General features: G+C 43.7%; 1 protein-coding gene across 3 annotated transcripts in view; it reads right to left on the bottom strand.

The window, feature by feature from the left end:
- SLC6A1 (solute carrier family 6 member 1) overlaps positions 1-27,766 on the bottom strand; it is a 61,680-nt gene that overhangs the window by 10,552 nt on the left and 23,362 nt on the right. For all 3 annotated transcript variants that reach the window (XM_071755403.1, XM_071755404.1, XM_071755405.1), the window contains exons 2-10: positions 11,148-11,560; positions 10,228-10,359; positions 8,926-9,026; positions 6,796-6,905; positions 6,553-6,685; positions 3,931-4,065; positions 3,711-3,814; positions 3,294-3,418; positions 955-1,067 (exon numbers count right to left, since the gene is read on the bottom strand). In XM_071755403.1, the coding sequence (XP_071611504.1) occupies positions 955-1,067; positions 3,294-3,418; positions 3,711-3,814; positions 3,931-4,065; positions 6,553-6,685; positions 6,796-6,905; positions 8,926-9,026; positions 10,228-10,359; positions 11,148-11,382 (1,188 nt within the window). In that variant the 5' untranslated portion in view covers positions 11,383-11,560. The remainder of the gene's footprint in view (positions 1-954; positions 1,068-3,293; positions 3,419-3,710; positions 3,815-3,930; positions 4,066-6,552; positions 6,686-6,795; positions 6,906-8,925; positions 9,027-10,227; positions 10,360-11,147; positions 11,561-27,766) is intronic.

Genomic DNA, 27,766 nt, shown 5'->3' with positions numbered 1-27,766 from the left:
TGACACATCTGCCTGGCACTGCTCACCAAAAGTGACCAAACACTGCCCTGACAGTGACCTCTAAGCATGCTTTGCAAAAAAAGACAGGGTGCTCTTTTTAGTGCTTACAATATAGTTGCTATGTGTATTAAAATTATGACTGATTAATGAGTGCTTTATTTGGACACAGTCCTTTCTAGCATGTGCAATGCTGCTGTGTGCTTTCATGTTCATTTTTGCAGTAGAACATTTTTTAATGATTGCATAACTTAATTATTTCACCATTTCATTACTTAATCTAGACAGTAACCCTTGGAGAATATCTTATTTGGATTTGCAAAACCTCTTGGTTGTGCCTTCCCATTGATTTCCAGTTGTCAGGCACCATCTACAACTCTTAGCTGAGGCCTGAGCCAATAAAATCTTGATCCTTACCATTGGGAAGTGATTTCAGAACACTCTGAGACCCAGAATGTCCTCAGTAATGAGCCTACTGACTCCTGAGTTTGCTCCTGACATCTGTGCTGCATCTTTTTGCTCTGTGAGATAAATTGTGAGGTTGCCTTTCAGAAATATTAGTGGCACCTAAATGTTGCAAAGCATGTCCCTGTAGGTGCCTCCTACAGTGATGAATATTGCAGAGGTACTTTTTATCATTGTGGTTGAATGGTTAAGATTCCAAAGAGGGTTCCTTTTGTCTGCAGGATAAATTTTCTGCTCATCTTGTATGTGCTTCCATCAGCTCATAAAAAAGCAAAAGGTTTTAAGCATCCCAGTATCAGTTTTTGATCATCTCACACTCCTGGAATCTTGGTCTTTCCTCTCCTTAGTACCTTCTAGTATTTTTCTGATTAATCTAGAAACCATTCTGCACCACTACCAGCTGGCAGTGCAGGATGCACAGCTGGCCATGCAGAATGTACCATGCAGCTGCAGAAAATCTGCCTTCATCATTAGTTTTTACACCAGTTTTACCTGACTGTCAATTCCAAGCATAAGCAACATGGAGAAGAACAGTATTGCCCACAAAGGAGAAATTGGCAACTGTGTCACTGCTTCTGGATAAGCCAGAAATGCCAGTCCAGGGCCTGGTAGGAGAAACAGGAGAGAAAATGTCAATGTGATGGATTGGGTGTTGTGATTATTTGCTCCTGTTGACCTGTAGGCTTTAGGTTCATTGGAAGGATTCAGCCATAGGTGCAGCATCCCTGAGCAGGGATTTCAGCTTAACAGGTGTTAATTGATCAAGAACTCCATGCACCTACCTTGCTTTTCAAATGCAACCAACCAAATGAACCAACCAAACCACACTAAAACAGAAAACAAAGCAAAACCAAACCAACCAACCAGCCCAGAAAATACAAGATACAGTTCAGAAGTTGCTCCTGCAAAGGCAGGGACTGTAATCCTTGGCTAGGGTTACATCTCCAGGTACTGAGCAGCTTTCTCTCCCTCTCAGGTAGTTACTGGTAGCTGTCATCTTCTGCTTTGCACCAAGGAGTTCAGAAGAGAAACAAAGATAGCTCAGAAACTGAGGAGACATTTTCCAGCATTTACAGCAGTTCCACTTGCTGTTACATTACCTTAAAATACAGGTTTTAATAAGCTATCTAGCTGTAAACAGGCAAACCTCTTCATTTGTGTTCTTACTCACTGCTGATGGGAGGGAGCACAGTGTGGGAAGGAGAATAAAAATCTTATTAAAAAAAAAAAAAAAAGGAACTCTTTTTGTTGTCATAGCACAGCTGGAAAACAACTGGCATCAGGCTGAGAGGGGAACTTGTAGCAAATGAAGTAATCCCAGAAATAACATCAGTGAGCCTCAGCTAAGGGGAGTTTTCCTGACCAGTCTGGCTGTGACAACTGTCTGGACTTTTGTTGCTTTCAAACCAGTGAAGCAAGGAGTGGCTTTAGACACCTGAACTGTCAAATAAATGCAATGCAGATCCTGAAACAATGATTTGCTAGCAGTAACAGGCATGATCAGGATGCCTCTGTAAAAGCAAATAACCTTAGGATAAATATGCCCTTGGCTCTACTCTGTTACACATTCCACTGAAATGCAGCTGCAGGTGTCTAAAGATTGCAAACCAACACCTCTCCAACCAAGCATCAGTTGCTGAGCTTGCCAGGAAAAACAGAAGCCTTAATTAAAAGGTCAGAATTCCAAATACCCTTTGCAATTACTGGCCACAGCAGGCTGTGTGCATCTTTGAAAGGTCTGTTAGCTTTGGTACCCTAAAATATACTTAGGAGCTTAACATGACATAAAACCCCTGGTTTGTTTGCAGGTATAGTCTTTATATAGTTACATTTGTATCAAATATGTAAATCCAAGCAGCTCATTTCACACACCACTGACTTTCCAGAGCATTTTTTGACCACCATGATGACATAATCTTTTTTTTTTTTTTTTGCCAATTTCTTTGGTCGTGCAGATTACTGCAGATTATTTTTAGGTCTTAAATTCTGTGCTTTTCTAACTAAGGCAACATTTCATCAATGGGATATGTTTGCTAGTAGAATAAGACCTATCTTGTCCACCAAGCTCTCAGTTAGCAGATTCCTCCCTGTGGCCAGAAGAGCTAAGTGAGTCTCTGGTACACCAGCTGGGTTAGGACACCCATCTGCTCTGCTGCTTTAAGCTTTTTCATCTGGAAGACATCTGGAAGGAGAGAATAGCAGAATTCTTCCATGGACATCTCACTGCCCTCAGTGAAATGACTTTCATAATAAAGGATCCCATGAAACTGGCTGATAGCTGCAGGTCTGGACAAGTGGGAAATGGATCTGCCTCAAAGGGTGTAAAGTGACAGTGAAAGGAATTTTAAAACTTAGCTGAATTTGGGAACGTGGGCTCCAAAAGCATAATTACCATCATTCCACCTTTCAATCTGCTTTTAAGAATTTCAGTAGCAAGAGGCTCATCATCTGGTGTCACAGCTAAGCACTGAAGCAGCAAATCCTGCTGCCACCTCTTGTAAATGCTCTTCCCTGTAGTAGCAGCCATCAGTATTCATTGTGCCAGCTCCAGATGAGTCCCTGGCTGACCACACTCCACACCAGAGGTCAGAGAGCACCAGGCAGGCAGGCAGTCTGCTCAACATGGAATGGTTTTGCTGGTGCTGCCTTGAGAGGTTTGAAACAGTGACCTCCATCCTGCCATCTGTAAGGGCAACTGAAATGGCAGGGAGCTGAGGGATGTTTGGAGGGAGGGATTTTGAACATTTGCATGAAGCAGCTGGACACAACAACATAGAGACACAAACCAAGTGATGCCACTGAACAGCTAAGAGAAAAAATATATTGGATACCTGATGCTGCAACATCTGCAATAGGCCTCTTTGTGACATTAGCCATGAATCCAACAATGGAGAAGATGACAAAGCCAGCAAACATGCTCGTGCATGAGTTTATGCAGCACACTATGATGGAGTCCCTGAAATAAAGGTAAGCAGCAGGTAAAGCAATGCTACTCTTCATTAGCATACCACCCCTTTTTCCTGCTAAAAGATTGAGGACTTCACAATCTGGGTTGAAATTCATGCTGGGCAATTCATACTGGCTCTCCCATTACTGTAAATGCAGTTATAGGTCTCATTCCTAGTGAGATACAATATCTAATATTCAAATGCAAGACTTATTTCAATCATATAGTACCCAATAAGAGAGAATCCAGGTCCAGCTGAGACAGCAAAGTATCAATATAATATGTATGGTCATCTGCTTACCTGTAAACATTATTGTTGAAAGGGTTGTAACTTCCCAGGGCAATCAGTGAACCAAGACCCAAACCATAGGAGAAGAATATCTGTGTGGCAGCATCCAGCCAAACCTGATTGCAGGAAATAATTGTCATAAAAATCTGTTTCTGCACTTGAGGAGCAGCTCATATGTCTGAAAGGTGAACAATTCGTAGTGAAACTTTTGTTTATGAGATGGGATATTTACCTCAGAGTCTGAAAGCTTACTGAAGTTGGGGGTTATATAGAATAAAATGCCTTCCTTTGCTCCAGGCAGTGTTACACCACGGAAGAACAAGATAAGCAGCATAACATAGGGATAAGTAGCAGAGAAATATACCACCTGAGGTGAAAAAACAAAATATTGTGAGTATGGAAGGAAGAATTACTTCTTCTTTTTAACATTTCAGAAACTATTTGTTCTCTAAAAATACTGTAGCAGCACCTGAGGCTGACAAGTGAAGCATTTATCAGTGGAAAAGGTTGGTGAGGAAGGGGGCTACTTCCCTAATGTGGAATTTAGTGGGCTAGGATGCTTTTGCATGAGGGGTTCATGCTTTTGGTTTTTTGTACTCAGCAAGAGGAGTACCCTGAAGCACAAGGTTCTGCTTCTTCTGTCCTGCTGGTAGAACAACACCTGCCAGATTGTTATTCTGCTTTTGCATTTTTAACACTCTCTCCTGACCTGTGGTATGATGTAGTTGCCCTACAGGATCCTTCTCTCTTGCCTTTTCAAAAGCCTTATTAAAAAGACACTATGAAGTCAGGCCCCAAAGAAACAGCCACCCCTCTTTTGACACCTTGACAGGAGGAATTAAATGTTTTGGTCTGAGCTCAACGAGGCCATATTCAACATGCAGTTTGAAGTGGGTCACAGTAACAACTGTCTTGTCAAAAGTCAACCATTCATTCTTTCAGTGTGAAAAAAATCCAGTCTCCCACACCAGGCCTGAGGTCTTATAACCCCAGGCTTGAGTTGCCACCAGGTCTCATGGCTGTGGCTTTTCCTTTCCTTTTGATTTCTTCCTGCTATGATTCTGGGGAGAGGTGTGTGCCAGTGTCAGGTGCTGCTGCCCTTTCATCCCTGGGGAAATAATAAAATTCCCTTGAATTCATTAGTAAATTGTGCTTTGCACTTCAAAACCAGCCAGACTCCAGGGTGCCTGTGGTAAGGATCCCCTACAGCTCTCCCCTGTGGCAGAAGGAAAGGAGGAACCAACCCTTGGATGCAGCACAGCTTCAACACTTACATATCCAAGTCCAGCAAGAGCTGTGCAATAAATGCAGGCTGCTCAGACATCCTCACCCTAGTGCTGCCCACATTAAGCTAGGACAGTTGGCCCAGGAGCAGACAGACATCTTTTTAGAGAATTTTATACCTGGCAAAGTCATGAAGTCTACAAGTGAACATAGCACCCACGACAGTGGTCAGAGGAGCCAGCTCTTTCAAAAACATGGGGCTGCATTAGTTCAGGTAAGATCAAAATTAAACCCTTCACAGAGCTACTCCAGCAGAACTATCCCCAGTGCCTCTTACCTCAAGAATTTTCAGAATGAGTAAAAATGGGCATTTTAAAATTGAAATTTACAATACTTTTTAATCTTACCTTTCCAGTCCAGCCTACCCCCTTCCAGACACAAAAATACAAGATCAAAATTAAACCCTTCACGGAGCTACTCCAGCAGAACTATCCCCAGTGCCTCTTACCTCAAGAATTTTCAGAATGAGTAAAAATGGGCATTTTTAAATTGAAATGTATTTACAGTACTTTTTAATCTTACCTTTCCAGTCCAGCCTACTCCCTACCAGGCACAAAAATACAAGATCAAAATTCAGTCCTTCACAGAGCTACTCCAGCAGAACTATCCCCAGTGCCTCTTACCTCAAGAATTTTCATAATGAGTAAAAATGGGCATTTTAAAATTGAAATTTACAGTACTTTTTAATCTTACCTTTCCAGTCCAGCCTACCCCCTTCCAGGCACAAAAATACAAGATCAAAATTCAATCCTTCACAGAGCTACTCCTGCAGAATTATCCCCAGTGCCTCTTACCTCAAGAATTTTCATAATGAGTAAAAAATGGGCATTTTAAAATTCAAATTTACAGTACTTTTTAATCTTACCTTTCCAGTCCAGCCTACTCCCTACCAGACACAAAAATACAAGATCAAAATTAAACCCTTCACAGAACTGCTCCAGCAGAACTATCCCCAGTGCCTCTTACCTCAAGAATTTTCAGAATGTCTGAGTAAAAATGGGCATTTTAAAATTGAAATGTATTTACAGTACTTTTTTAATCTTACCTTTCCAGTTGAGCCTACTCCCTACCACATACAAAATACAAGATCAAAATTCAATTCTTCACAGAGCTACTTCAGCAGAACTATCCCCAGTGCCTCTTACCTCAAGAATTTTCATAATGAGTAAAAATGGGCATTTTAAATTTGAAATTTACAGTACTTTTTTAATCTTACCTTTCCAGTCCAGCCTACCCCCTTCCAGACACAAAAATACAAGATCAAAATTCAATCCTTCACAGAGATACTCCAGCAGAACTATCCCCAGTGCCTCTTACCTCAAGAATTTTCAGAATGAGTAAAAATGGGCATTTTAAAATTGAAATGTATTTACAGTACTTTTTAATCTTACCTTTCTAGTTGAGCCTACTCCCTACCAGATACAAAAATACAAGATCAAAATTAAACCCTTCACAGAGCTACTCCAGCAGAACTATCCCCGGTGCCTCCTACCTCAAGAATTTTCAGAATGTCTGACTAAAATTGGGCATTTTAAAATTGAAATGTATTTACAGTACTTTTTAATCTTACCTTTCCAGTCCAGCCTACCCCCTTCCAGATACAAAAATACACCAGAATCCAGGCAATTGCCAGAGTAATTGCCAGTGGCCATCGGATTTGCCCCGGTTTTTCCAGCCCGTCAGTCATCTGGTGCATGTTACGTCTGCAATAAGCCAACAGGACAGTGTGTTTGACAACTGATTCAGAAGAGAGTAGATGAGTGATAACAAGCTGCATGTGGAGAGGAATGAGAGAGAAAAATGAGCAGCTTACTCCCAGAATTCGACCACGGCACTTGTCATGTTGGTGGTGTTTGCTAAGGAGTAATTGGAGAAGCAGCGGTCGGTGTTCCACGGGTTCTCACAGTGCTTCCAAGGAAGAGTCTGTTTAAGGGAGACAGAGAGAGAGAATCATAGAATCCTAGAATCCTAGGGGTTGGAAGGGACCTGGAAAGATCATCTAGTCCAACCCCCCCTGCCAGAGCAGGGCCCCCTAGAGTACATCCCCTAGGAACGTGTCCAGGTGGGTTTTGAATGTCTCCAGTGAAGGAGACTCCACAACCCCCCTGGGCAGCCTGTTCCAGGGCTCCGTCACCCTTACAGTAAAAAAATTTTTTCTGATATTCAACTTGAACCTCCTATGCTCCAATTTACACCCATTACCCCTTGTCCTATCACTGGTCACCACTGAGAAAAGCCTAACTCCATCTCCCTGACACTCTCCCCTTACATATTTGAAAACATTGATGAGGTCACCCCTCAGTCTCCTTTTCTCCAAACTAAAGAGACCCAGCTCCCTCAGCCTTTCCTCATAAGGGAGATGCTCCACATTAGAGAAACCTAAACAGTGAGCAAACATTCCCTCAGGTACCTCTGGCTTGACTAGGAATGGCAGCTGAGTGGAGAACCAGCATTCTTTGAGTTGTGCAGCTCAGGGATCTCCCTAAGTGCCTGTCTGCCACCTGAGGTATTTAATTTACCAGTTGTGTGGATCAGATGGGAAAATATTTCCTCCTTTCTTTAATGTTTCACAAATTAATTTAATTTGTTTAATTTGTTTCACAAATGCTCACATGGACCTCCCAGAATGCATGTTGAGAGCATGTTGAGCATGCTGCAAGATATGATGGGAAGAGAAAGGTCCTCCCAGAGGTCCTGTTACCTCTTGCTGCACTGGAGGTGATAAAGGTGTGATTGGTATTGATCAGAGATTTCCATTTTCCCTCAGGGCAGGGGACAATTTGAAAAGTGTAAACTTACTGTTGTCTACGTGCATTTTCTACATGTGTCCATTATGTTCTCTTTCAGAGAGAACTCTTTCTGAGGAGCAGAACCTGTTTGCACATGAAATCCACCAGAATGAATCTCGTTTTGGTACAACTTAGGTATGGTTCTAATGGCCGTGCTGGGGAAACTCTCTCACAGAGAATGTTGGATCCATGTTTTACATAAAGGGATAAGAGGCTTCAAGGGAATTAGCAGTCATTATTCATCTAATATGGGCCAGTGCACCACTTCCAGACTACAACTGACCTTTCACATCAATACTGACTCTGAGGATAACAAAAAAGAAATTATCGTGTCACTCCCAGACAGTAATTAATGCAAATTTTGTCAAGAGACAATTATTTAAAACTGAGAACAAGCAAGCATGAACAAAATTTGTAGAAGAGACAGCAACTGAACAATAATGCATTAATTATCAAGACTTATGTAAGAATGCTTCTTCAGATGGCCAAAACCCACAATCAGACAAGACCTACTCAGCTGATGAATCATCCTCGAGGGGAAAGAAAAGGCAGCTAAAAATAAAGTTGAAAGGGAAGAAAACAAAGTGAAAAGAACAACAATGAATGGAAGTTCAGAGCTAATCAAATCACAGACCTCCCATTGCATGGGGATCTCTTCATTAAACTCCTCCACCATTAAGCCACACTGCAATGAGAACACTGCTCAAAGAATTATCACCTGTGTGGCTGATACTGAAGAAAAAAATAAACAAACCATTTATGCACTGGGGTTTTTCTCAGGGGAATGACTGGCCCGTGGGCTCAAAGGCAAGGGGCTACTGGTCCTCTTGACAGCATTGCCAGGAGCAGGAGCCTGAGAGCTGGGCCTGGCAGGAGAGCAGAGCAGCAGGAGGGAGTGCTGGGGACTGGTGGGCAGGGACAAGCAGTGAAACTGAAAGGCTCAGTTTTTTATTCTGCATTTCTAGTGGAGAAAAAAAAAAACAAACTGAAAAGTGATTTTTACAAACTAGTTTTCATTTAGAAAGAAATGCCTTACCCAGCTGGTTTCTATGCTTTTTTTTGTTAACATTTATAGTGAGACAGATTAATCTACACATCACTTTGCTTTGCATTCAACACAGAATTCCAGCCTCCCACCCAATGCAGACACTTACAGTGGTAAAGGAATTATACAGGTAGTATATGGCCCATGAAATAATTACAATGTAGTAAATATTTAGCCAAAAGGAAAGCACTGCAGCTGCTAGTCCCACACCTGTGAAGAAAACAGAAAGATAAAGGGAAGGCAGCTGTTAGTAAACATCACTTCAGAAGGACAAATATAATGTATGGGGTAGATACCATTTACCAAATTTTGTAGAAGCTGAGTTAAAATTTTAGAAGTGCCATTACAGCAAGGTCATTAATTTGCATGGTAGCTCAGTCATCCATAAATTTAATCTCAGTGTCCAGTTCTCTGTATGCTGCAGGAAGCAATCACATCTGCTGCTGAGATTTTACAGGCATTTTGTTTACTTCTAGAGAAAAGAGCTCAATCAGCTCATGCTCTGGACCAGCAGTCCCACAGAAACTTCTGGCAGATGCAAAGGGAGTGTGAGCTCTAAGCCCAGAGAGCTACTTAAGAGAGTGATCAGAGTGCTTGATGCTTAGGATGATGCTATTATGTCACCTCAGACTGAAGAAATACCAGAGCTCCCAAATGAGAAGGCCTCATCTGGTACCTCACATGGAGATTTCAGCTGTATTTTAAAATACAGCTGCCAGGTGACACTCAGCAGAAGGACCCTCTCAAAACAATCAGTGAAATGCAAAACAATGTCTGCACTTTGCATTGTGTCCCCTGCCAACAGCTGTAACTTGAGCAAAGTTTAAATACTCACCTGTGAGAAACATTTTCATCTCCCTGCGTTTTCCAAACATGAAGTTTCCTAAAACAAAATCCACCCTAAAGGAACTTTTAGCTCAGCCTGTGGTAATTGTTAGTGCTACTCTGTGAAGTAATTTGTAACTCAGTGTGTAACTTGCTCCTCCACTGGTCCAGAAGCCAGCTCAGGAGCTCTTAAAGGATTTGGGATTAGAAGGTGAAATGCACAGTTTGTGAGGTTTGCAGGTCTATGGAGAAGCTAGAATAAAACCTTTAGGTTCTAGCAATGAGAAAACTCAAACTAGCCAAAAATCTAAGTATAGAGCAAGCTTGTTTTCACTAATTCAGCATGAAATTGCCATCTGTTGTATTTCAATTAAAAAAACCCCAGGAAATAAAAAACTCTGTGACCTCAAACAGAAACAATATGCACCAAGTTGCTGGGAGCAGAGTTCCACAGAGGTTCAGACAACTGTTGCTGGGTTTAATAAGTCATTTTGAACAGTCTTTATATGTTCTTAACAAAAAATAAGGGGTTTTGAAGTTTGAAAATAAGTTTGTTGTATGAAAGTAATCCAAATTCATGCTGTACCTTTGAACATTGGAGCAAGCTTCCAAACTCCAAGGCCTCCTATAGATGTGTACTGACCCAGGGAACACTCCAGAAGAAACAGTGGCACTCCAGCAAAAATTAAAGTAAGGAAATAGGGAATGAGGAATGCACCTAAAAAGAAGGAAGAGTGTATTACAGTGGGGAAAAACACAAATTAGTTTCCACTCTTTCCATCCCTATTCTATATGAAAAGAAACCCATTTTTTTTTCCTCTTAAGTGGGACTTTTCAAAAAAAGTTGTGCAAATACACTTTTGAAACACTATTTCAAAAAGTAAAAATAGGGGGGGAAGATATCTCCTTATCATTTAAATATTTTCTGTTTAAGTAGAAAGCTGAAGACTATTTTGTTGCCCTTGAGTGTCACAGGAGCATGAAGACAGCATAAAGGCTTTAACCAGCACTGAAGTTAGCCTTTTATGGGAAGCTCAAAGGCAGTCTTACAAGCTGTATGCAATCCTCTCAAACACTCAGTCCAAAAAAGAGGACTCTGAAAGGTTGGAGGGCAATGTGCTTTCGTTCTGCTCCAGTTCCTTGGGGTCTTCTAAAAAGCACCTGCCAACAAGAAGCTACACAGAATTCCTGAGCAGACCTCAAAGCAGAGCACCATGCTCTAAAATGGCTTCAACCCTCCAGGACAAGTGTGAAGCAAAGAAAAAACCCCAAATCCAAAGATGAAATAGCTATTAAAACCCTGGTCTGTTTTACTGAGAATTTTAATGGGGAGTTCTAGTATCACCGAGTCACAGAATGCTTAGGTTGGAAGAGACCTCCAAGATCATCCAAGTGATGGATGATCCTTTGACTAACACCATAATCAACTACGACACCTCAGGGACCAGGTCCAAATGCCTGCAACTATATTAACAGGAGGCTGTAAGAATGGAACAGCAAACATACCTCCACCATTCTTGCCACAAAGGTATGGAAACCGCCACACATTCCCTAAGCCAATGGCATAACCTACACAGGACATAAGGAAGTCAAATTTCCCTTTCCAAGTATCTCGGTCGGGAAGATCCGTCTTCTTCTTCTGCACTTTTACTACCAAGGTTTTGGGCTTGTCGTTGGTGATGGAAGCATCCACCTCAGTGGAGATCTGTCCATCTGCCACCTTGGTGCCGTTGGTGGCCATGTCTCTGGGCTTTGCTCTGGCAGCAGCAGGACGGGAGACCTCAGCCCCGGTCCACGTGGACAGCAGCTTTGCGGCTCGAGGGACCCCAGCGGGCGGCGACGGCGGCGGCGGGAGGAACCCCGGAGGCCCTGGGGTGCTGGGATGGGCAGGGGGTCAGGCTGCTGCCTGCTGGAGGGACCTGCACGACACCAGAGGACAGAGGTCAGGGGGGATTCAGCAGGACCTGAGGTGACTGAAACACATAAAAGAGGGAGCTGGCTGCTGGTGGAGCTCGGCCAGGCAGGTGTCTCACTGCTGGTGGGGCTCGGCCAGGCAGGTGTCTCACTGCTGGTGGAGCTCGGCCAGGCAGGTGTCTCACCAGAGGGATGGACACTTTGTGGTTCTTCTTACCAGCTCGGTAGGAAGCAGGGCAGGGCTCACACAGCTCCTCCAAAAATTGTCTAAGCCACAGTTACTCCCCCCCATCTCCCCCGATGTCTTCTGCGTGTGCAGAAACAAAATATTTCTAAAACGTGGCACTGGGTTGTCCGTACCATCTAGCCCAAGTTTTATATAGATGCAAACATAAAAAAGGACTCAGCAATGAGATTTTAAGAGCCCAGAAACACATAAAAGAGGGAGCTGGCTGCTGGTGGAGCTCGGCCAGGCAGGTGTCTCACTGCTGGTGGGGCTCTGCCAGGCAGGTTTCTCACCAGAGGGATGGACACTTTGTGGTTCTTCTTACCAGCTCGGTAGGAAGCAGGGCAGGGCTCACACAGCTCCTCCAAAAATTGTCTAAGCCACAGTTACTCCCCCCCATCTCCCCAGATGTCTTCTGCGTGTGCAGAAACAAAATATTTCTAAAACGCGGCACTGGGTTGTCCGTACCATCTAGCCCAAGTTTTATATAGATGCAAACATAAAAAAGGACTCAGCAATGAGATTTTGATTTAAGAGCCCAGAAAATGATACGTTTAACAGCCCAGAATTTGGGCAGTGAAAGTGTTCCATTTAGTCATTTTGCATTTAAAAACCAGAAAGGGTAAAGTTCTTTATTTACAAGAACTCATGGCTATCAAGAAATAGCTCTTGTTACCTTTAACAGTGAATTAAAACAGTTCTGAACAGTGTGCAATTTTCTAAAGCACATTTCTCTAAAATACTCCCCAAAGTCTTAAACAATAAACCAAATCAAGCAACAAGACTTCATCCTGGGTAATGATGTCAAGTTTTACACATAACTGCTAATACAAGACAAATGTTTCTAGTGTGGGTTCTCTTCTTGTGCCTTTTCAAACACCGCAGCTGGCATTATATAAAATTCCAAAGCCTAAACAGAGAAAAAAAGAGGACAGGGAAATGAAATACACTTCATGAAACCCAAACCTGGACTGTTTCAGTCAGCTCTGAAGCAGGTGTGACTGCTGCAAACTTCCACAGCTCCACTTCAACTGGAAGAAACACAGAGAGCTACTGATGCCCACTCAGTTGATTTCTTGCACAGTTCCTGTTAATAACTTCTTGTGCCATGTGCCCCTCACCAGTCCTCAAACCAGAGACTGCAACAAGCCAAGCCCTTGCCAGTGTGGAGCTACACCTCCCAGCAACGCTGTGTAGCCATGCAAAGACCAACAATGATTTTATTCACAGATTTGTATAAATATTTGTATAAACGAAGCTTGAGGTTCTTTGCCATTCACTTCTAGGTGTAAATTTTGGCAAAGGAAATGCAAAAAAATGAGACTCTGCTAAAAATGGATTCTTCAGCTTCTCATTTCAGCTCCCTGTGTGATTATAATGTTTATTCTAAAGCCACATACAATTAAAAATCAAATTCACTTAGAAGCTGTAGGTATGCAGAGGTGAGGAGACAAACCAGGATCATGCCTGGACCCTTCCCCTCTGCTCTGCTTCAGGAGGGGACTGGAATAAGGGAAACTCCACCTTCATCCTGTCACATCCCCACGAGTCCTTCTATGTGCAGGTATCTCTCTTGTCCACGTCTCAGGGGAAGCCTGTCCTATTTGGCATTCCAATAAACATCATTTCTGGCTGCAGGCTGAAGTCTGAGCCTTTTGGGTGGTTGTGTCAGAATATTGGGGCTCCCTTTGGGGAATGGGGTTGGCCCTGTGCCCTCCTGCCCAGCGGTGCTGGCCAGGGGATGGGGTGCAGGGCTCCAGGCTCAGCTCTGCAGTTTGCCAGCACCATCTGCTGATGGTCAGGCAGAACTGAATCACAGAATCACAGAATTGGCTGGGTTGGAAGGGACCTCAGAGCTCATCAAGTCCAACCCTTGCTCCACTCCCCCCGTGGTTCCCAGCCCATGGCACTGAGTGCCACATCCAGGCTCTTTTGAAATATCTCCAGGGATGGAGAATCCACCCCTTCCCTGGGCAGCCCATTCCAATGCCTGATCACCCTCTCCAGAAAGAAATTCTTTCTCATGTCCAACCTAAACCTCCCCTGGCACAACTTGAGACCTCTTGTGCCCTCTTGTCTTGCTGAGAGTTGCCTGGGAAAAGAGCCCAACCCCCCCCTGGCTCCAACCTCCTTTCAGGGAGTTGGAGAGAGTGATGAGGTCTCCCCTGAGCCTCCTCTTCTCCAGCCTCAACACCCCCAGCTCCCTCAGCCCTTCCTCACAGGACTTGTGCTGGATCCCTTCCCAGCCTCCTTGCTCTTCTCTGGACCTGCTCCAGCACCTCAATCTCCTTCCTGAGCTGAGGGGCCCAGAACTGGACACAGGACTCAAGCTGTGGCCTCCCCAGGGCTGAGCACAGGGGCAGAATCACTTGCTTGGACTTCCTTGAAAGTGCTGCCAAAATCACCAGGGTGCTCTGGTACTTTGACTCCCAGGTCCTCTTACCAGAGCAGATTTTTGTTGATGCAATTTTCATTTACACGGGGCTGAGCTGCAGGAGCTTCCAAGTACTGGAAGCAGCTGAGTGTGCTGAGGATGTGTGGGAAAAGAAGCCCAAAAAACCATAAAAATTCCCAAATAAACCAACACTATATATATATATAAATAAACCAACACTATATATGTGTCTTGTGTTTCTCCTTTGGCTCACAATGAGACAGAAACTGCTCCTCAGAGCTGGCACTCCAGAAAGGTGCTGTGAAGAACCTCAAAATGGAGCAAGCAAGGGAGCAGAAACCTGGCTTTACCCCTGGCACCCACAAACTGGTTCTGTCAGGGCACACAGCCTGCTGGACATCACTGGTGCAGCCCCACCAGGCTCAGGACAGTTCTGGGTATGCAGTAAAGCTTCTCTTGAGTGAAGTTTAGTCCAGTGGAAGAGTCCATGACAGACAGACCAGAGGGTAAGTGATGAAATCTTCATAAATAAAGCAAAGAAAGTGAGATTTTGGGAGTCCTTCTGGAGGAAGGTGGCCAGGCCTGCTTCAATAGTAATGCTGAAGCTTCACAAGATGCCCCACCAGTGTGAGGGGTCCAGGGTGAGGGGGCTACACCAGGCAGCCTGGGGCTTTTGATAATAAAAGAGATTGGAAGAAGTAGCTGAAGCAATCACACATGAAGATGTGGTTAACTTCATGGTACAGCCCAGGCTTTGGCAAACCACACACTGCAGGAATTCTGCAAGCTGGGGCAGCAGCAAGCCCAGAGGCTCCTCTGGAGAGGATGGAGGTGGGGATGGACCAAATTGCATCTGTCCTGCCCTACCCTGCTGATGCCATTATTCCATTTGGAGATCACACTGGAGAGTTTATTGGCAGTGGTGTCAGTGCATGGACATCTGTGCATATATGGGGAGACAGCAAATCAGCATCAGACAGCAAAAAAATGCTTTCCTTCCCTTGGCCTAAGAGTGGGGTTTCTTCTATGATATGAAGAACTTTCCCCAGGCCTATGGAATAATAATAATAAAATTAAAATAAAAAATTACAACAGAAGTAGTCTTTAACCTCCAGTCCACACTCTTCATATAGAGCAGTACTTCAAAAACTATGGCTCACATACAGCAGCCTGGAAGAACTCATTGATACAGCAGTAAAGATACTTGGTACATGCTCTCTAATCTGATTAGGCAATATCCCACAGCACTGGAACTTGAAGTTAAAATTGATCTGACATGGAATGGGACAGAAAGGCACTTATGTAAGATCTGTGGGCTGGCTTGAGCAAAGTGAAATGCAAACTGTAGCTGTCAGTCAGCAGAGCAGGTAGGCCACTCACACTGCAATGTTGTGCTCTGTGGGAAGAAGAGGGAGAGACCTTTTAAATAAGTTGATCTTAGCTCCTCCGGTTCCTTCATGCCAACACTGAGTGTGCTAGGAAGGGCAGAGCAGCTTCCCACCACATTCCTCAGTGCACAATAGAGCTTCCTTGACTTCAGTTACTAGGGTGGCCCAGCCAAGAGGAGAAAGCCCTCTAAAACAGGGTTTGGATACCATCTGGTTGTCCTGCATCAGAGAAGAATGACTGGAGAGAGCCAAGCACACATAGCAGCCAAGGTGCTGAGCACAGCCAGGGAAACTGGAACAAAGAGCATGGCACTTCATTAATAAAAGCAGTTTTCTCCCTCCTGGTCTGCATAAAAGTGGATTTGCAGTTCAGAAGTGGCTGCATGAAATGAAAGTGAACAGCAATATTACTCTCATCTTTCACAAGTGGTATCAAAAGGCAATAGAACAGTTCAGAAGCACACACAGCCAGCAGGAAACCCCAGCTCCTTTAAATTATGAACCTCTGTTCCACTCAGAGGTCATTACTCCCTCCTCTCCAATCCATTGTGTTCCTCCCTCCACCGAGGGCAGCAGCTCCAGGGGCTCCACACAGGGTGAGACTATGGCAGCTACAGACAAGTGCCACGTTTGCTTCATCAAACTTTGAAGGTATTGCCCCTCTGACCTGAGTGGGACCTCATCTGAGCCCACTGGCCATGTATTGCTTGCTCTTGAGTCTACTTGGATCAGGCAATCAAGCCAAGAGGCCATGCACATGCTAAATTTTGTAGTAAAATGTATGACCCCAGCTCAGTAGTGCCCTGGAGTGTATGAATTGGGAATGAAATACAGAAAGCACACAAAGAGGACTGCTAAGCTCACTGGACTTGCATTTTGTGATGTCCTCCAGGAGAGCTTTGTTTTATGAAGCTTTGATATTGTTTGGATACACCAGGTAAGACCACACATGCTCTTCTCCCAGGTGTGTCCAGCAGCAGCCCCAGGGCACTGCAGAAAGCTGCTGCCAGCTCCTGCTACTTCTGCTTCAGGTCTCTCCTGAAAAATCTGGGTCAGATCTAAGGACTTCCACAAAGTATTTGTTTGGAATCAATGCTCACTGCCCCAACCCACCACCTTTGGCTTCTTAGTGAGAGGACAACTTTCATTTATGTAAAATCTCTTGTTGGAACAGACCATCTTAAGACAAACAGCAACAAACAAATCCCCCTACCAAACAAACAGAACAACCCACAGAGAGACAAAACAGACTAATTCCTTTCCTTCTGAAGTTCCTTGCAGTCTTTGCAGCTCACAAAAAAGCCATCACAATTTTCAGAAGTGTTTCACAGTGCTTGCCCTCCTGTTTCATTGCTGTGAGATGGGTGTGTGTGGAATCCAGTGTCACTGTGACAAAATCAGCCCTCAGCTGCATCTGGTTCCCCAGCTGAGTGCTCCACAAAGCTCTGGCAAACCAGTGAGTAAATGGAAACTGAAGCTGCCTTGATCTTCTGCAATGTGAAAGAGCAGCAGCAAGAACAGTCAGAAGCAAGACACATGGGCAGGAAAAGCATCACTGTTCCAGAAGCTGAACACAGACAATTTTATTTTCACCTCAAAAAGGTGCAAAATTCAATACCACTGTCCAGATTTTCACTTGGATGTACCTAAAGGAATAATAAAGGGCTTAGGTTTTATGCAAATATCTATTTGCAGAAAAGCTTGGTAGCAACAGGGCCTCATCTGAAAAACACTGTTAGATTTCAGGTAAATTTAATGGCATGAGTCTTTCTGTTATGGTTTTACTGTGTTTAGTTTGCATAAACTAAATGCTGGCTCAATATTTTTACTGCCTAGTAAAATAGCACAGAATTTCACCATAATTTAGTCAGTGAAGCACACTAGGTGTTCCAAAGATAAGATAACAAGTGAAGGACTTCAGCTGGATTTTAGCACTTCTGAAGTTGGCCCCAGACAGAGTGCTGTGTGTAGTATCTGAATCAGATTGGTTGCTTGTCCATAGCAGCATCTTATATTCAAGTTAAAAGATCCTTTGTTCCCACTACAAGTCTACGTTTTGACTTTAACAAAGACCTCCCCCTGACTAAAAAAATAACAATAGTAACTTAAAAAGTCAGATCTAGAGGAGTGTCACACTTCTAAGCACCTTCTGATTAAATTTGCACAGCCAGCTCCATTCCTTTCACTATTGACACCAGCAACACTTGCAGAGGGAAATCTAAATGAGACATCCACTGACCAGCTGGTTGTATGAGCCACAGGTAGACATTCAGTGCATCTCCCTACTCTTCCTTCTTCAATATTTACACACCATATATTCACTTTGCTGAGGTGTTTTGGAAAGCTGTGAAGTGTAGGTATGAAATGACAATCCACAAAACCTGCTGCACCTGCAGGTAACTGATGTGGCATTGGCAGCTGGGAGAAGTGTGCTGGAAAATCCTTAGAGTGTACATAACAGGAAAAAAGATGCATTAAAAACCTACATGCTGCATTACAAGGTTTTTGTTTTATGAACAGTACTCTGGTTTGGTTGGGGTAAAAAAGGTGTGAGCACTCTGTTGAGTGGAGAATCATGAAACAAGGTTCAGTAAGATGGACTCGTGGTGCATTCCAGTGGCACACAGACATGTCCTGCACACCAACATTCCTTCTCCACCCCACACTCATCTCTGCTTCAAAACCATTCTCCTGAACTGCTGCTTGGGCAGGAGGCTTTTTAAATACAGTAGCACAAATAAAAATTTGCCACCCCACTAACCTGATACAGCATGAACAGCCCTTCCAGTGACAAGGGGCAGGACTGGCCAAAAAAAGTGGCTTTGACCAAATGAACATGAAGGCATCTAAAAATAACATTTAAAGAAAGTAGATAAAGATGCTTTCAAGCAGGCAAACACTGGCCAAGCTTGCTTCTTGCAGTGGGATCCAACACGACTGAAACAGGCAGAATCTTTTCTTGGTGCTGGGATGTGCACAGTGACATGGTCTCACGTGGCTTCCCTGATGTCTAATACAAGCTTGTACACTGCAACTTTTCAGGAAAAGAAATAACTTCCATCTCCTGCCTCTCGTTGATTTTACAAAGCTTATAAAGAGAAGTCTGAGATTTCAGGTTCTTATCTGTCAAATATGCCTGACCCTGATCAACAGAAGCTGTTGGGAGTGAAACAGCAGCATGGAGAAGAAACCCACTGACTGCTTCAGGTCCTAAGGCATGATGTGAAAACTCACCTTGCTCCCAGTTCTAGCTACCCCTAAAGGAATAAATCTCTGTAGCTACCCAGCAGAGCCTGCATGTGAAGGAAAGGAGTAAAAGTTTCCTAAAAAATATTGTCTTGTAAGGTGTGCCAGCATTTCCACAGCACTTCTCTGTCTCTCACAGGATGCACAGAAGTTGTCACAAGAGCCCGCAGCAGTGAAAAGGAGGAAATGTGCAACTATGGCATGAAGAATTTGTCACACCACCACCAAGAAAGAAAACCAGCAACTTCTCAATTTTCCAAGCTGAACATGCAAGAAAAATTCAGTACTTCAGAAATAAAGATAAAACCCAGAAGCCAATCATCAAAACAAAAGCAAGTCACATTTCTGTGGCATTGAGATCCTGGTGCAATTTAGAGCCCAAACCACAACCATTTTCTCCCTATACCCACCTTCAGTTCAGCAATGAGACTTTCATTCATCTCCTGTAGTACACAGAGTCCTCCTGGTGTGAAACTTGCTCTTGATGCACAAGATAAGAAGCTCTTGCCTGCAGAAAGTGCTTGTCTCTTGTATGGTATTGCTATCAGGACCATATTGTGGCCAAATCCTTCAATAAATATTTATCACGTAACCCTCCAAAAAAAGTTTCATCTTTCTTTTTTAACAGAAGCAAAGATTATACCTTTGCAATTATAACAATATGAAAACTAAGTAACAATATTCAGCCTCTTACAAGGCTTTTACACTGACTGGCATTACTCCCCAATCAATCCTGGTGATTTTAATGAGGCTGTGGGTAGTTATGTGTTATTTCAGTATATTATTGCTCAGCTCATATTAGCACACTCTGTCCCTAATACTCTATATTTACACATCAAAAGATTTCTGGGCCAAACTTCAGACACATTTCTAGCAATTTACAGCAAACCCAAATGGCACGTAGAACCTGGACTGCAGATTTGCATTTATCATTGTGGTGATTCCTACCTTGATTATGGTGTTTTCTTTGTTCTTCCCATTGCTGTATTTCTTTGCAACAAAGCCTCTGTCACAATTTCTGTTACCTTCTAGACTGCCTACTGCAAAAAAATATAATAAATACCATCTACTGCAGCCAAACATCCATTTCCAGCTTCACCACAGTCAGATTTCAACAGGACTTGCTCTAGAGAAGCATTCCCTTACTTAGTTGGACTCCTGTCTACTGACTGTACACTCTTCCATCTTAAGTTTTTATATAGGAGGGCAGTAATCTAAGTTACTGTTACGTAAAAATGGGTTTGCCTGTTATCAGCATGTTAGGTGGGATTGTTTTCTGATAATTGGTATTAATAAGCATCTGTGCAGTGTCCTTTCAAAGGCCTTCCCTCTGAGCCCATTTTGGTTTTCAGTGTTGAAAACTGCTAGGGAACACAGAGAGGTTCAAAAAAGGTCATGACTGGTGGGAGTCAGCATCCTGACAGCTGCTAAAGAAGGATCCAGGATCCCATTCCTGACACCCAGGAAATACCCCTGCTCCCTCCTCCCCACAGGAGACAGCCAAGGAGAAGCTCAGTAGAGCAGGGGATTTACTGTCCTTCTCCAAACACCAGAAATCAAGCACAGTACTGATCCAGAGGTATGGACAATCACTGGATCTGCTCCCTTTCCATACCCTTTCTCCCATCCAGCCCTCTCCCCCTTGCCTGCAGGAGAGGAGGCTGGTAAGGAGCCTGCCCATCTGTCCTTCTGCTGGCCCATTTTGTTTGGTAGCCACGATCCAGCTGCCCCAGGGGTTTCTGCCCTGGGCAGAGGGGTCCCAGGGAGCTGCTGCAGGCAGGAGTTGGGCAGTTCTGGCTTCCTGCTGACAGGCATTGGATTTCTGCCACCTCAGAGAGCTGCACAAAGGCAGGACCTTGGAGACATCCCAAAGCAGGAAGCCAGGGAGGAAAAAGGGAGCAGCAAACACAACAGAAAGGCAAAGTAATTTGCCCAAGCAGTAGGCTGGGGCAGAATTTAGAGCAGAGTTTCTTTGAGTTCCAGTGCAACCCCCGAACCTTCAATAAAAATATTGCTACACTTTTCTAATAGCCTCTTTTTATTTCCATCATGTACAAATGATTAGGTATGAAAGACTATTTGCTTCCAGAAGGCAAGAAAAAGAATGTGAAAGGATCTTTGCTCCAGCAAAAATCACAGCCTCCTGCTACACAAGAGTGATGGGGGGGGGGGGGGCGGGAGGGGGGGAGAAAAAAAGGCAAAAAAATATCTGCCTGTAAGTAACTGGAGGTAGTGCTTGCAATTTAAGTTTTATCAGTCTGGTAAGTGGCATGCTGGTTTTCTTCCATAAGAACAGAACAGCATAGCCCTGCTATGCTATAGCCACATTTGCTGGCAGGTAGCCATGCCCAGGTAGCCTGACTGGAGGTCCTGCAGTGTTGCTGGCAGGGTGTCACCACTGTGGAAGCTGGACTGGAGGATGGCAGCAACAGAATCCCAGAATGTTAGGGGTTGGAATGGACCCCAAAAAATCATTGAGTCCCACCCTGCTCCTCTGGAGATAGCTGAGGTCTGCACAGGCTGAAGAAGGATGAATTAACTGTATGAAAATGGTCTACCAGGACAATAGCTTTTAGTTCAGGTCAGATCTGGTAGAGCTTCCCCTGAGGCAGTGATCAGAGTGGGGTCACTGATGTTGGTGGAAGTCTATGAAAACTGCCACGCTGCCCAATTCATTGGGAGCTGCCATGTCCTGAAGACCTACATATTTCCCTTGGTGAAAATATGATGTGAAAAAGGGATGCAACACACTCTGCCTTCCTTCTCTATGTGCTGATCATGTTTCCTGGAATTCTGGATTGCCTGGGGTCTGTCAGCATCTCCCACTGGTCACTGTGTTATTGCTTTGGACAGGAATGGTTAGGAGCACATAGCTCCAAGTGTCAGAATGCATCAGGAGGAGAATCATTCCAGTCTGAAGTTTTCCACATTTAATAGAGGCACGGGCTATCAATCACCAGCCTGTGAATGACTCCTGTTTCCTAGCAAGGCTCAGGATGCTTGCCTGCTACAAGAAGCCACTGCTGAGAGGGAGAGCTGCAGCAAAGGCAATGCTGCCCACTGCAGGCTGTGGGCCCTCACCAAGCCTTCCAGCCCAAAATGCACAGAATCTGATCCTAACACCAAGAATTCCACTAACTGAACAGTGTGCTTCAACCTGTATTTCCCCACATTATTCCTCATCAGGCCAAATTCAGACCAGATCCTACCTTAAAATGGATATCTGATCTAAAAAGGCTGTTAACTCTTCACAGTTGAAAAGGAAGGGGAGAGAGAGAAATTACAAGGTTAACAAAAAGAATTGTAAACCCTTTAAGAAAAATACACGAGTTTCAATTTAATGCTTCACTATGAAGCCAAAGCACTAGAGAAACAATTTCTGTAAAATGAAGAAGAAAAAAAAAAAAGTCACAAAATTTCAAAAGCTGTGGTCTAGTAAAAACAAACCGTGGCAGAAAACAGAATAAACCAAACCACAAAACAACCATCTTTTTGTGCTGGATGTTTGCCCACAATTTTATGTACTCCTTTTGCCATCTCCAGCTTCTAAATTTGGGTTTGTCTTAAACCTGAAAACACTGCCTAAAAGTGCCATGGCCAGCTCATTCTTCAGAGGGTGACATCTTGGCATATCTGAGATGAGATTTTTCTCTGTGTGACTGGGCAAGTCACTTGGGATGAGCTCCAGAGAGGGACACTGTCTACAGCTTAGAGACCCCCCCAACACCAAGGACCCACAAAGCTCCACGCATCAGTCTCAGCATGGAGCTGAGAAACAGCCTGACAAACAGAGGGGTAATGGTTTGTATTTTTAGAGGCTGGATATGTCATCTCCAGGCAAGTCAAGCTTCCTTCAGCTTCCATCACTTGATTGCAATTCATTTGACTCCCACACAACCCCTTCTCCAGGTTTGGCAGCCACACAGAATGCAGGCCTGAACTTCCCCCAGCCAGGTGGAGAGGAGGCAGCCATGGCAGCTGCTCTGTGTTTGTAACCCTTTCACCTGACAACTGCAGCTCTCAACACTGCACATTTCACACAATTCCATTGTTGGTGCTGCCTTCACTTTTTGGCTCGTGGCCTATTTTAAGCACCCTATTTTCTGGGTATTTATGCAGTTATCATACAGTGCAAAACAAACAAAAAAAGTCCACGGGTGCATGCACATGTTCAGAAGACTCATTCCCTTTTGGAGGGGTTGCAGACCAGAGAGAAAGAAAAGTCCTGAATCTGAGGTTACCCTTTTCAGTCCAGCTCCATGCTAAGGCCACATTTTATTTCTGTTCTAGTTTCTTTCATCTTCAAACATCAATCCAAACCTTAAATGGGATTTCATACTGAACTAAAAGCAGTTTAAATGGAAACAAGAAATTCTCCCCTCCTGCCAAATCATGAATTTGAAGCTATGATATTGAGGTGCCAAGCAAATCTATAAAATTTTCTGGCTTGAAGTGATAAGGACAAACAATCAGCTTACTCTGAAGGTAGGAGATAAATGGGACCATTTGCTTGCATTGCACTGTAAAAAAGTTCAAGATAAATTTGAAAGTCTTGCAAGTGGTCAATACAGGAAAATCAGTCATTGCTGGTCTTAACTGATGGCTCCATTGCCTTCCAACACCAACTGGGCAAGGTTTCGCTCCTGTCTGAGATGATTTTAAGCCTACACTGAAAGTTTGTATCAAAACAGGCAGTGGGGGCAGATTCTGTTCTAAAACTTTGGCATTAATATCTGCAACAAAAACCAAACACATTCTGTGTGTTTTGCAGCTCTGGAGCTAAGCCCTCCTTCCCTTCACAATTCAGCAACATCTCAGACTCAGCTTCCTGCAACTTAATATACTTCCAGGGACACAAACCTTCCATTCTCCATACACTCCCATCAGGAAATCTTCTGTACATGACAGTGGGGCTCATTTTTGGACTTGGCAAAGCACCAAACCTGAAGCTCTGGGTGCAGCCCCTCCTCAGGGGATGTTTCTTGTCCATCTTACAGGCCCTGGGCCAAGCAAGCTTAGGGTCCCTTGGTCTAGGGCAACCCTGGTGTGACATTTTATTTATAAGGCTAATAGTATACCTGGGCCTTTTTTCCCTTCTGATGACACTGATGATTTAAACAGCCTTTAGTGTAGGATTATCCTGAGCATGTTGAAATGGAGAGCCAAGGTTTCTGGTATGGGGGAGATGCATTCTGAAACAATCACCACAGTTTTGGTTTTACCTGTCTCCAGCTTTCTAGCTACTAAGAAGCCTCAAAGCTTTGCTGCTTTAATCAGAAGGAAGAGACTGATCCATCTCTTAGGACATCTCCTGCATGCCTACTAAGAATTCTTGTTTGGGAGCATGAAGAAGGGCTACTGCTCAGACAGTTTGGAATACAAGACAAAAATCTCTGCTTGGTATAGCATAGAAGTAGGCTAAGAGTTTTCTGCCTCATGGAGGAATTAATTTGTGGGGTGTTTTTTGTTGTGCTTTTGTTTTGTTTTTTACAGCTAACTTACCAGAAGCTCTGGTAACACTGACATTACTCATAACTGAAAGTGATAGGGTCATGAAGCCAGATAGCACCAAATGTTGGTTTCTGTCATGATTCAAAGCCTGCTGCTTTTATCAAGCAGAAAGGTAAGACACCATCTGGTGAACATCAACACATCAAGGACAAGACAAGACAATTTGGAAACAAATGCTGCAACCTGAAAACAAGAATCAGTATCTGGGATGATTTCCCCCTCTCAATCTATGGCCCAGAACCAGTGCTTGCCAGTTCTGGAAGAGCTGGGTGGGTGCTGCTGCTGTCACTCTGGCCTGGTACTTATCTGGGATAATTAAGCTGATGACAGGTCCAGACCTGTCAGGAGATGTAGAAAACTTGCAGGTCTGGCACAAAATATGTTACCTGGGTAAGTTAAGTGTCAGGTTTCTTTTTTTCAAAAGGGCCAGACAGAGATGATTGATAAACCTTGTTAGTAAAAGATCAGATCTTCTCAAAAAAAAAGTGTTAAATCTCTAGTCCCAACCTACTGACTGTTCAGGTTCCTCAGGGGGCAGCTGTTGGTACAAAGGCAGAAACCTAATTATTCTGTATCAGTCACAACGAGGCACAATTTTCTGTGATCTCCAGGGGCACGTTTTTCAGTATAAAGTCTGGAGGCTTAGAAGGCAAACACCCTTCATAAGAAAGCAAAGCAGAGGGCTATCTCCTCCCAGCCCCCCATTTGTTTGAATAGTAATCTGCCTGAGCAAAAATATTACTCATGGGAGACAGGATTTTGCCAATTTTTCCCCTAGAGAGGATTAGGTTAAGCTAGCCCTTTCTACAGGTACACAGTTCATCAGGAAGACATTTCAAAAGGAAAAATCTGTTTTCCTGTCAGCTAGGAGTACAAATGGGGTTTACCTTGTCCTCAAAACTCATGAGCCTGTACCAATCTGTGAGATTGCCAGCTTTATTTCCATCTGCCTGACATGAACAACAGCCCATCAGAAAACATTTTTCCAGGTCCACACCTGGGGATGTGAACAGTCGTACTGATATCACTTTAATCCCATTTGACTGGCTAGAAAAATAATTATATCAGGCAAAACCTTACTTGCTGCAGCAAGTCATTTGGTTGAGGGGCTTTTTGGTTTTTCCCTTTATGCAAAGTGCTTTTTCTCCCCCTTAGACTTCTACAGCCTTGCAATTGCAAGGTTTGGGGCACTTGCCAAGGGTGAAGGAATGTAATTTGCTAATTCAATCATCATTTGTAAACTAATGACTGTAAGCACGTATAAAAATGCCATGAAAATATTTGTAATACAAGCTATGTTGATGAATACCTTTTGAGTCAATAAAAGCACCTTTCAAGTGAAGCACTTAAAGCCTGTGCATCTCTGGTTCAAGAACTTAATATCTTCCTGGACAACAGCTCTATTATTAATGAAATTAACAATAAGAAAAATACAGCTCAAATCTCCTCCTCTAGCTGGACCGTGCCAAGAGCTCCAGCTGCAGCCCAACTTTTGATTTAAGACAGCACATCTGGAAATCCTGCTCCTCACCACCTGTAAAACCTGGCAGCCCCCAAGCTCTGCTCTGAGCTGGCAGAGTTGATCTCCACTGCAGAGAGCCACGTGCACACACGCTGCAGAGCACAATTCTGGCGTTCACGTTCTAAAAAATGACCCCTGTTTTCTCTCTGTGTCCAAATTAGATTTTGTGCCAGACCTTCTCAAGTGGAGATCTGAGAAGAGTGTCCTCAGGCAATCACAGATGCAGTAATACCCTCCCTTAATTTATTTGAGAAAACAGCCTGAAAATTGGGACAGTCATTTCCTCGCCAATCAAGAAAATCTGTATTCTCAGCTGCTTATGGATAATAAATGAACAATGTTACTCAACAGCAGGCTTCCAAGTATCCCAATGTTATTGAGGCTGGATTAGCATCTATTTCTCTGCTGCCACACTGTAGAACATGTTCCACTCCATGCTTTTCCCTTGAAAAATTTCACTTAATCCTCCCAGAGGGGCTCCCCAGAATCGATGCATTCTACTTCAGTTCCTGTCCTAGCAGTGCCCAGGCAGCCTCCAGAGCAGGAGCAGGTTTAGAGGCAAACATGGAATGGGTCTTAGAAACATACATGTTTTCACAATGGAAAAGGTTAAGGAAACACTGATCTTGGGCAAAAATTCCTTGCTGGTGGAAGGTAACACGTAACAGCTTTTAAAAATAAAAAATACTACTCATAAGTTTGTTGTCTGTTTTAAAGCAAATATAAACGGAGACTCAGAAAGGTGAAATGGCCACAGCCATCTCCCAGGAACTGATTAACCTGCAGTTGTAAACTATTCCCCTTCTTGAAGGCCATGTGTTGTTCTCTAGCCCCAGGATTTCCAACTCATTCAGAGCACAAGCTCTGGAACTGGAGAATGAGATGGTTGATGGGCTGTGTGTGTGTTTCAAGCTGTGACCTCTTCCCATCCTGAGGTCAGTATGGCAGTCCAGGATGGATGATGTTCAAGTTTGAAAGGTCACCAATTTTGTTGACTATGAACTTCCAAAGAACAGCTTATGTAATGCCTGTCCTTCTCTCTCCCAATCAGACTGCAATTTGCTGTATCCAGAAGATTTGTCTCACCAATTCCCACGTATTTGAATGAGAGCTTTAGGAGTAATTGGCTCTTGAGGAGCTTTTAGCATCTGAAGTCTGATCCCTGACATAAAAAGCTTCCCTCCTCCACCTGTGGAGCTTGGTAGCAAGAAGGGGAGCATAGTAGTAAGCCAAAACTCAAACCACTATAGTAAAAGCTTTGTATAATCTTGAGGGAGAAAATCAGCCAAACCCAGCTCTGGAATAGGTTTCAAATACAAAGACAGAGCCTCCATTTACTATCAAGAGTTACCAATCACCATTTCTGCTTTTAACATTTATTTAATGTAACTAAATGAAAGCAGTCTAGAGCAGACTGAAGCCCTGAAGCTAGGATGGCACCACTGCAGACAGACTGCCACCCCTGTGGCTGAGCACAAAGAAAAAAGAGAGCTAGTGCTAAATATTCCATGTATCACATAACAAATCAGCACAAGCTCCAGGGAGTGTTTATCTGCACTGAGCAATGCAGTCCAGCACCAAGACAGTTAAAATGGCTCTGAAAAAGCCAGCTCAGCTACTGCATGCAGCCCAGTTGAATAAGCTCATCAACTTACCCACTGTAGCATTGCTAGCACCCAAGCTGGTTTGCTGAGTTAGGTTTATTTGCTTGAGGATGTTGGCACTGGTAATTTCAACCCTATTTGCATCACTGTGGTGTGTGGCTCCTGTTGCCCTCAATTAATATTTGTCAGTTTATCAGCACAGCACCACAGTTTAGCATAATTTAGCAACAGAGTTGAGTGACACAAGAGCAAGACAGAGCACTACCTCAGTACCCCAGCTAAGGAAAAGGGATGCTTCCCATGCTGTGCTCATGGAGCA

This window comes from Heliangelus exortis, chromosome 12 (genome assembly GCF_036169615.1).
Source record: "Heliangelus exortis chromosome 12, bHelExo1.hap1, whole genome shotgun sequence".
Lineage (NCBI taxonomy): Eukaryota > Metazoa > Chordata > Aves > Apodiformes > Trochilidae > Heliangelus > Heliangelus exortis.
The sequence above is the reverse complement of the archived record's forward strand: the minus strand, read 5'-3'. Positions and strand labels throughout refer to the sequence as shown.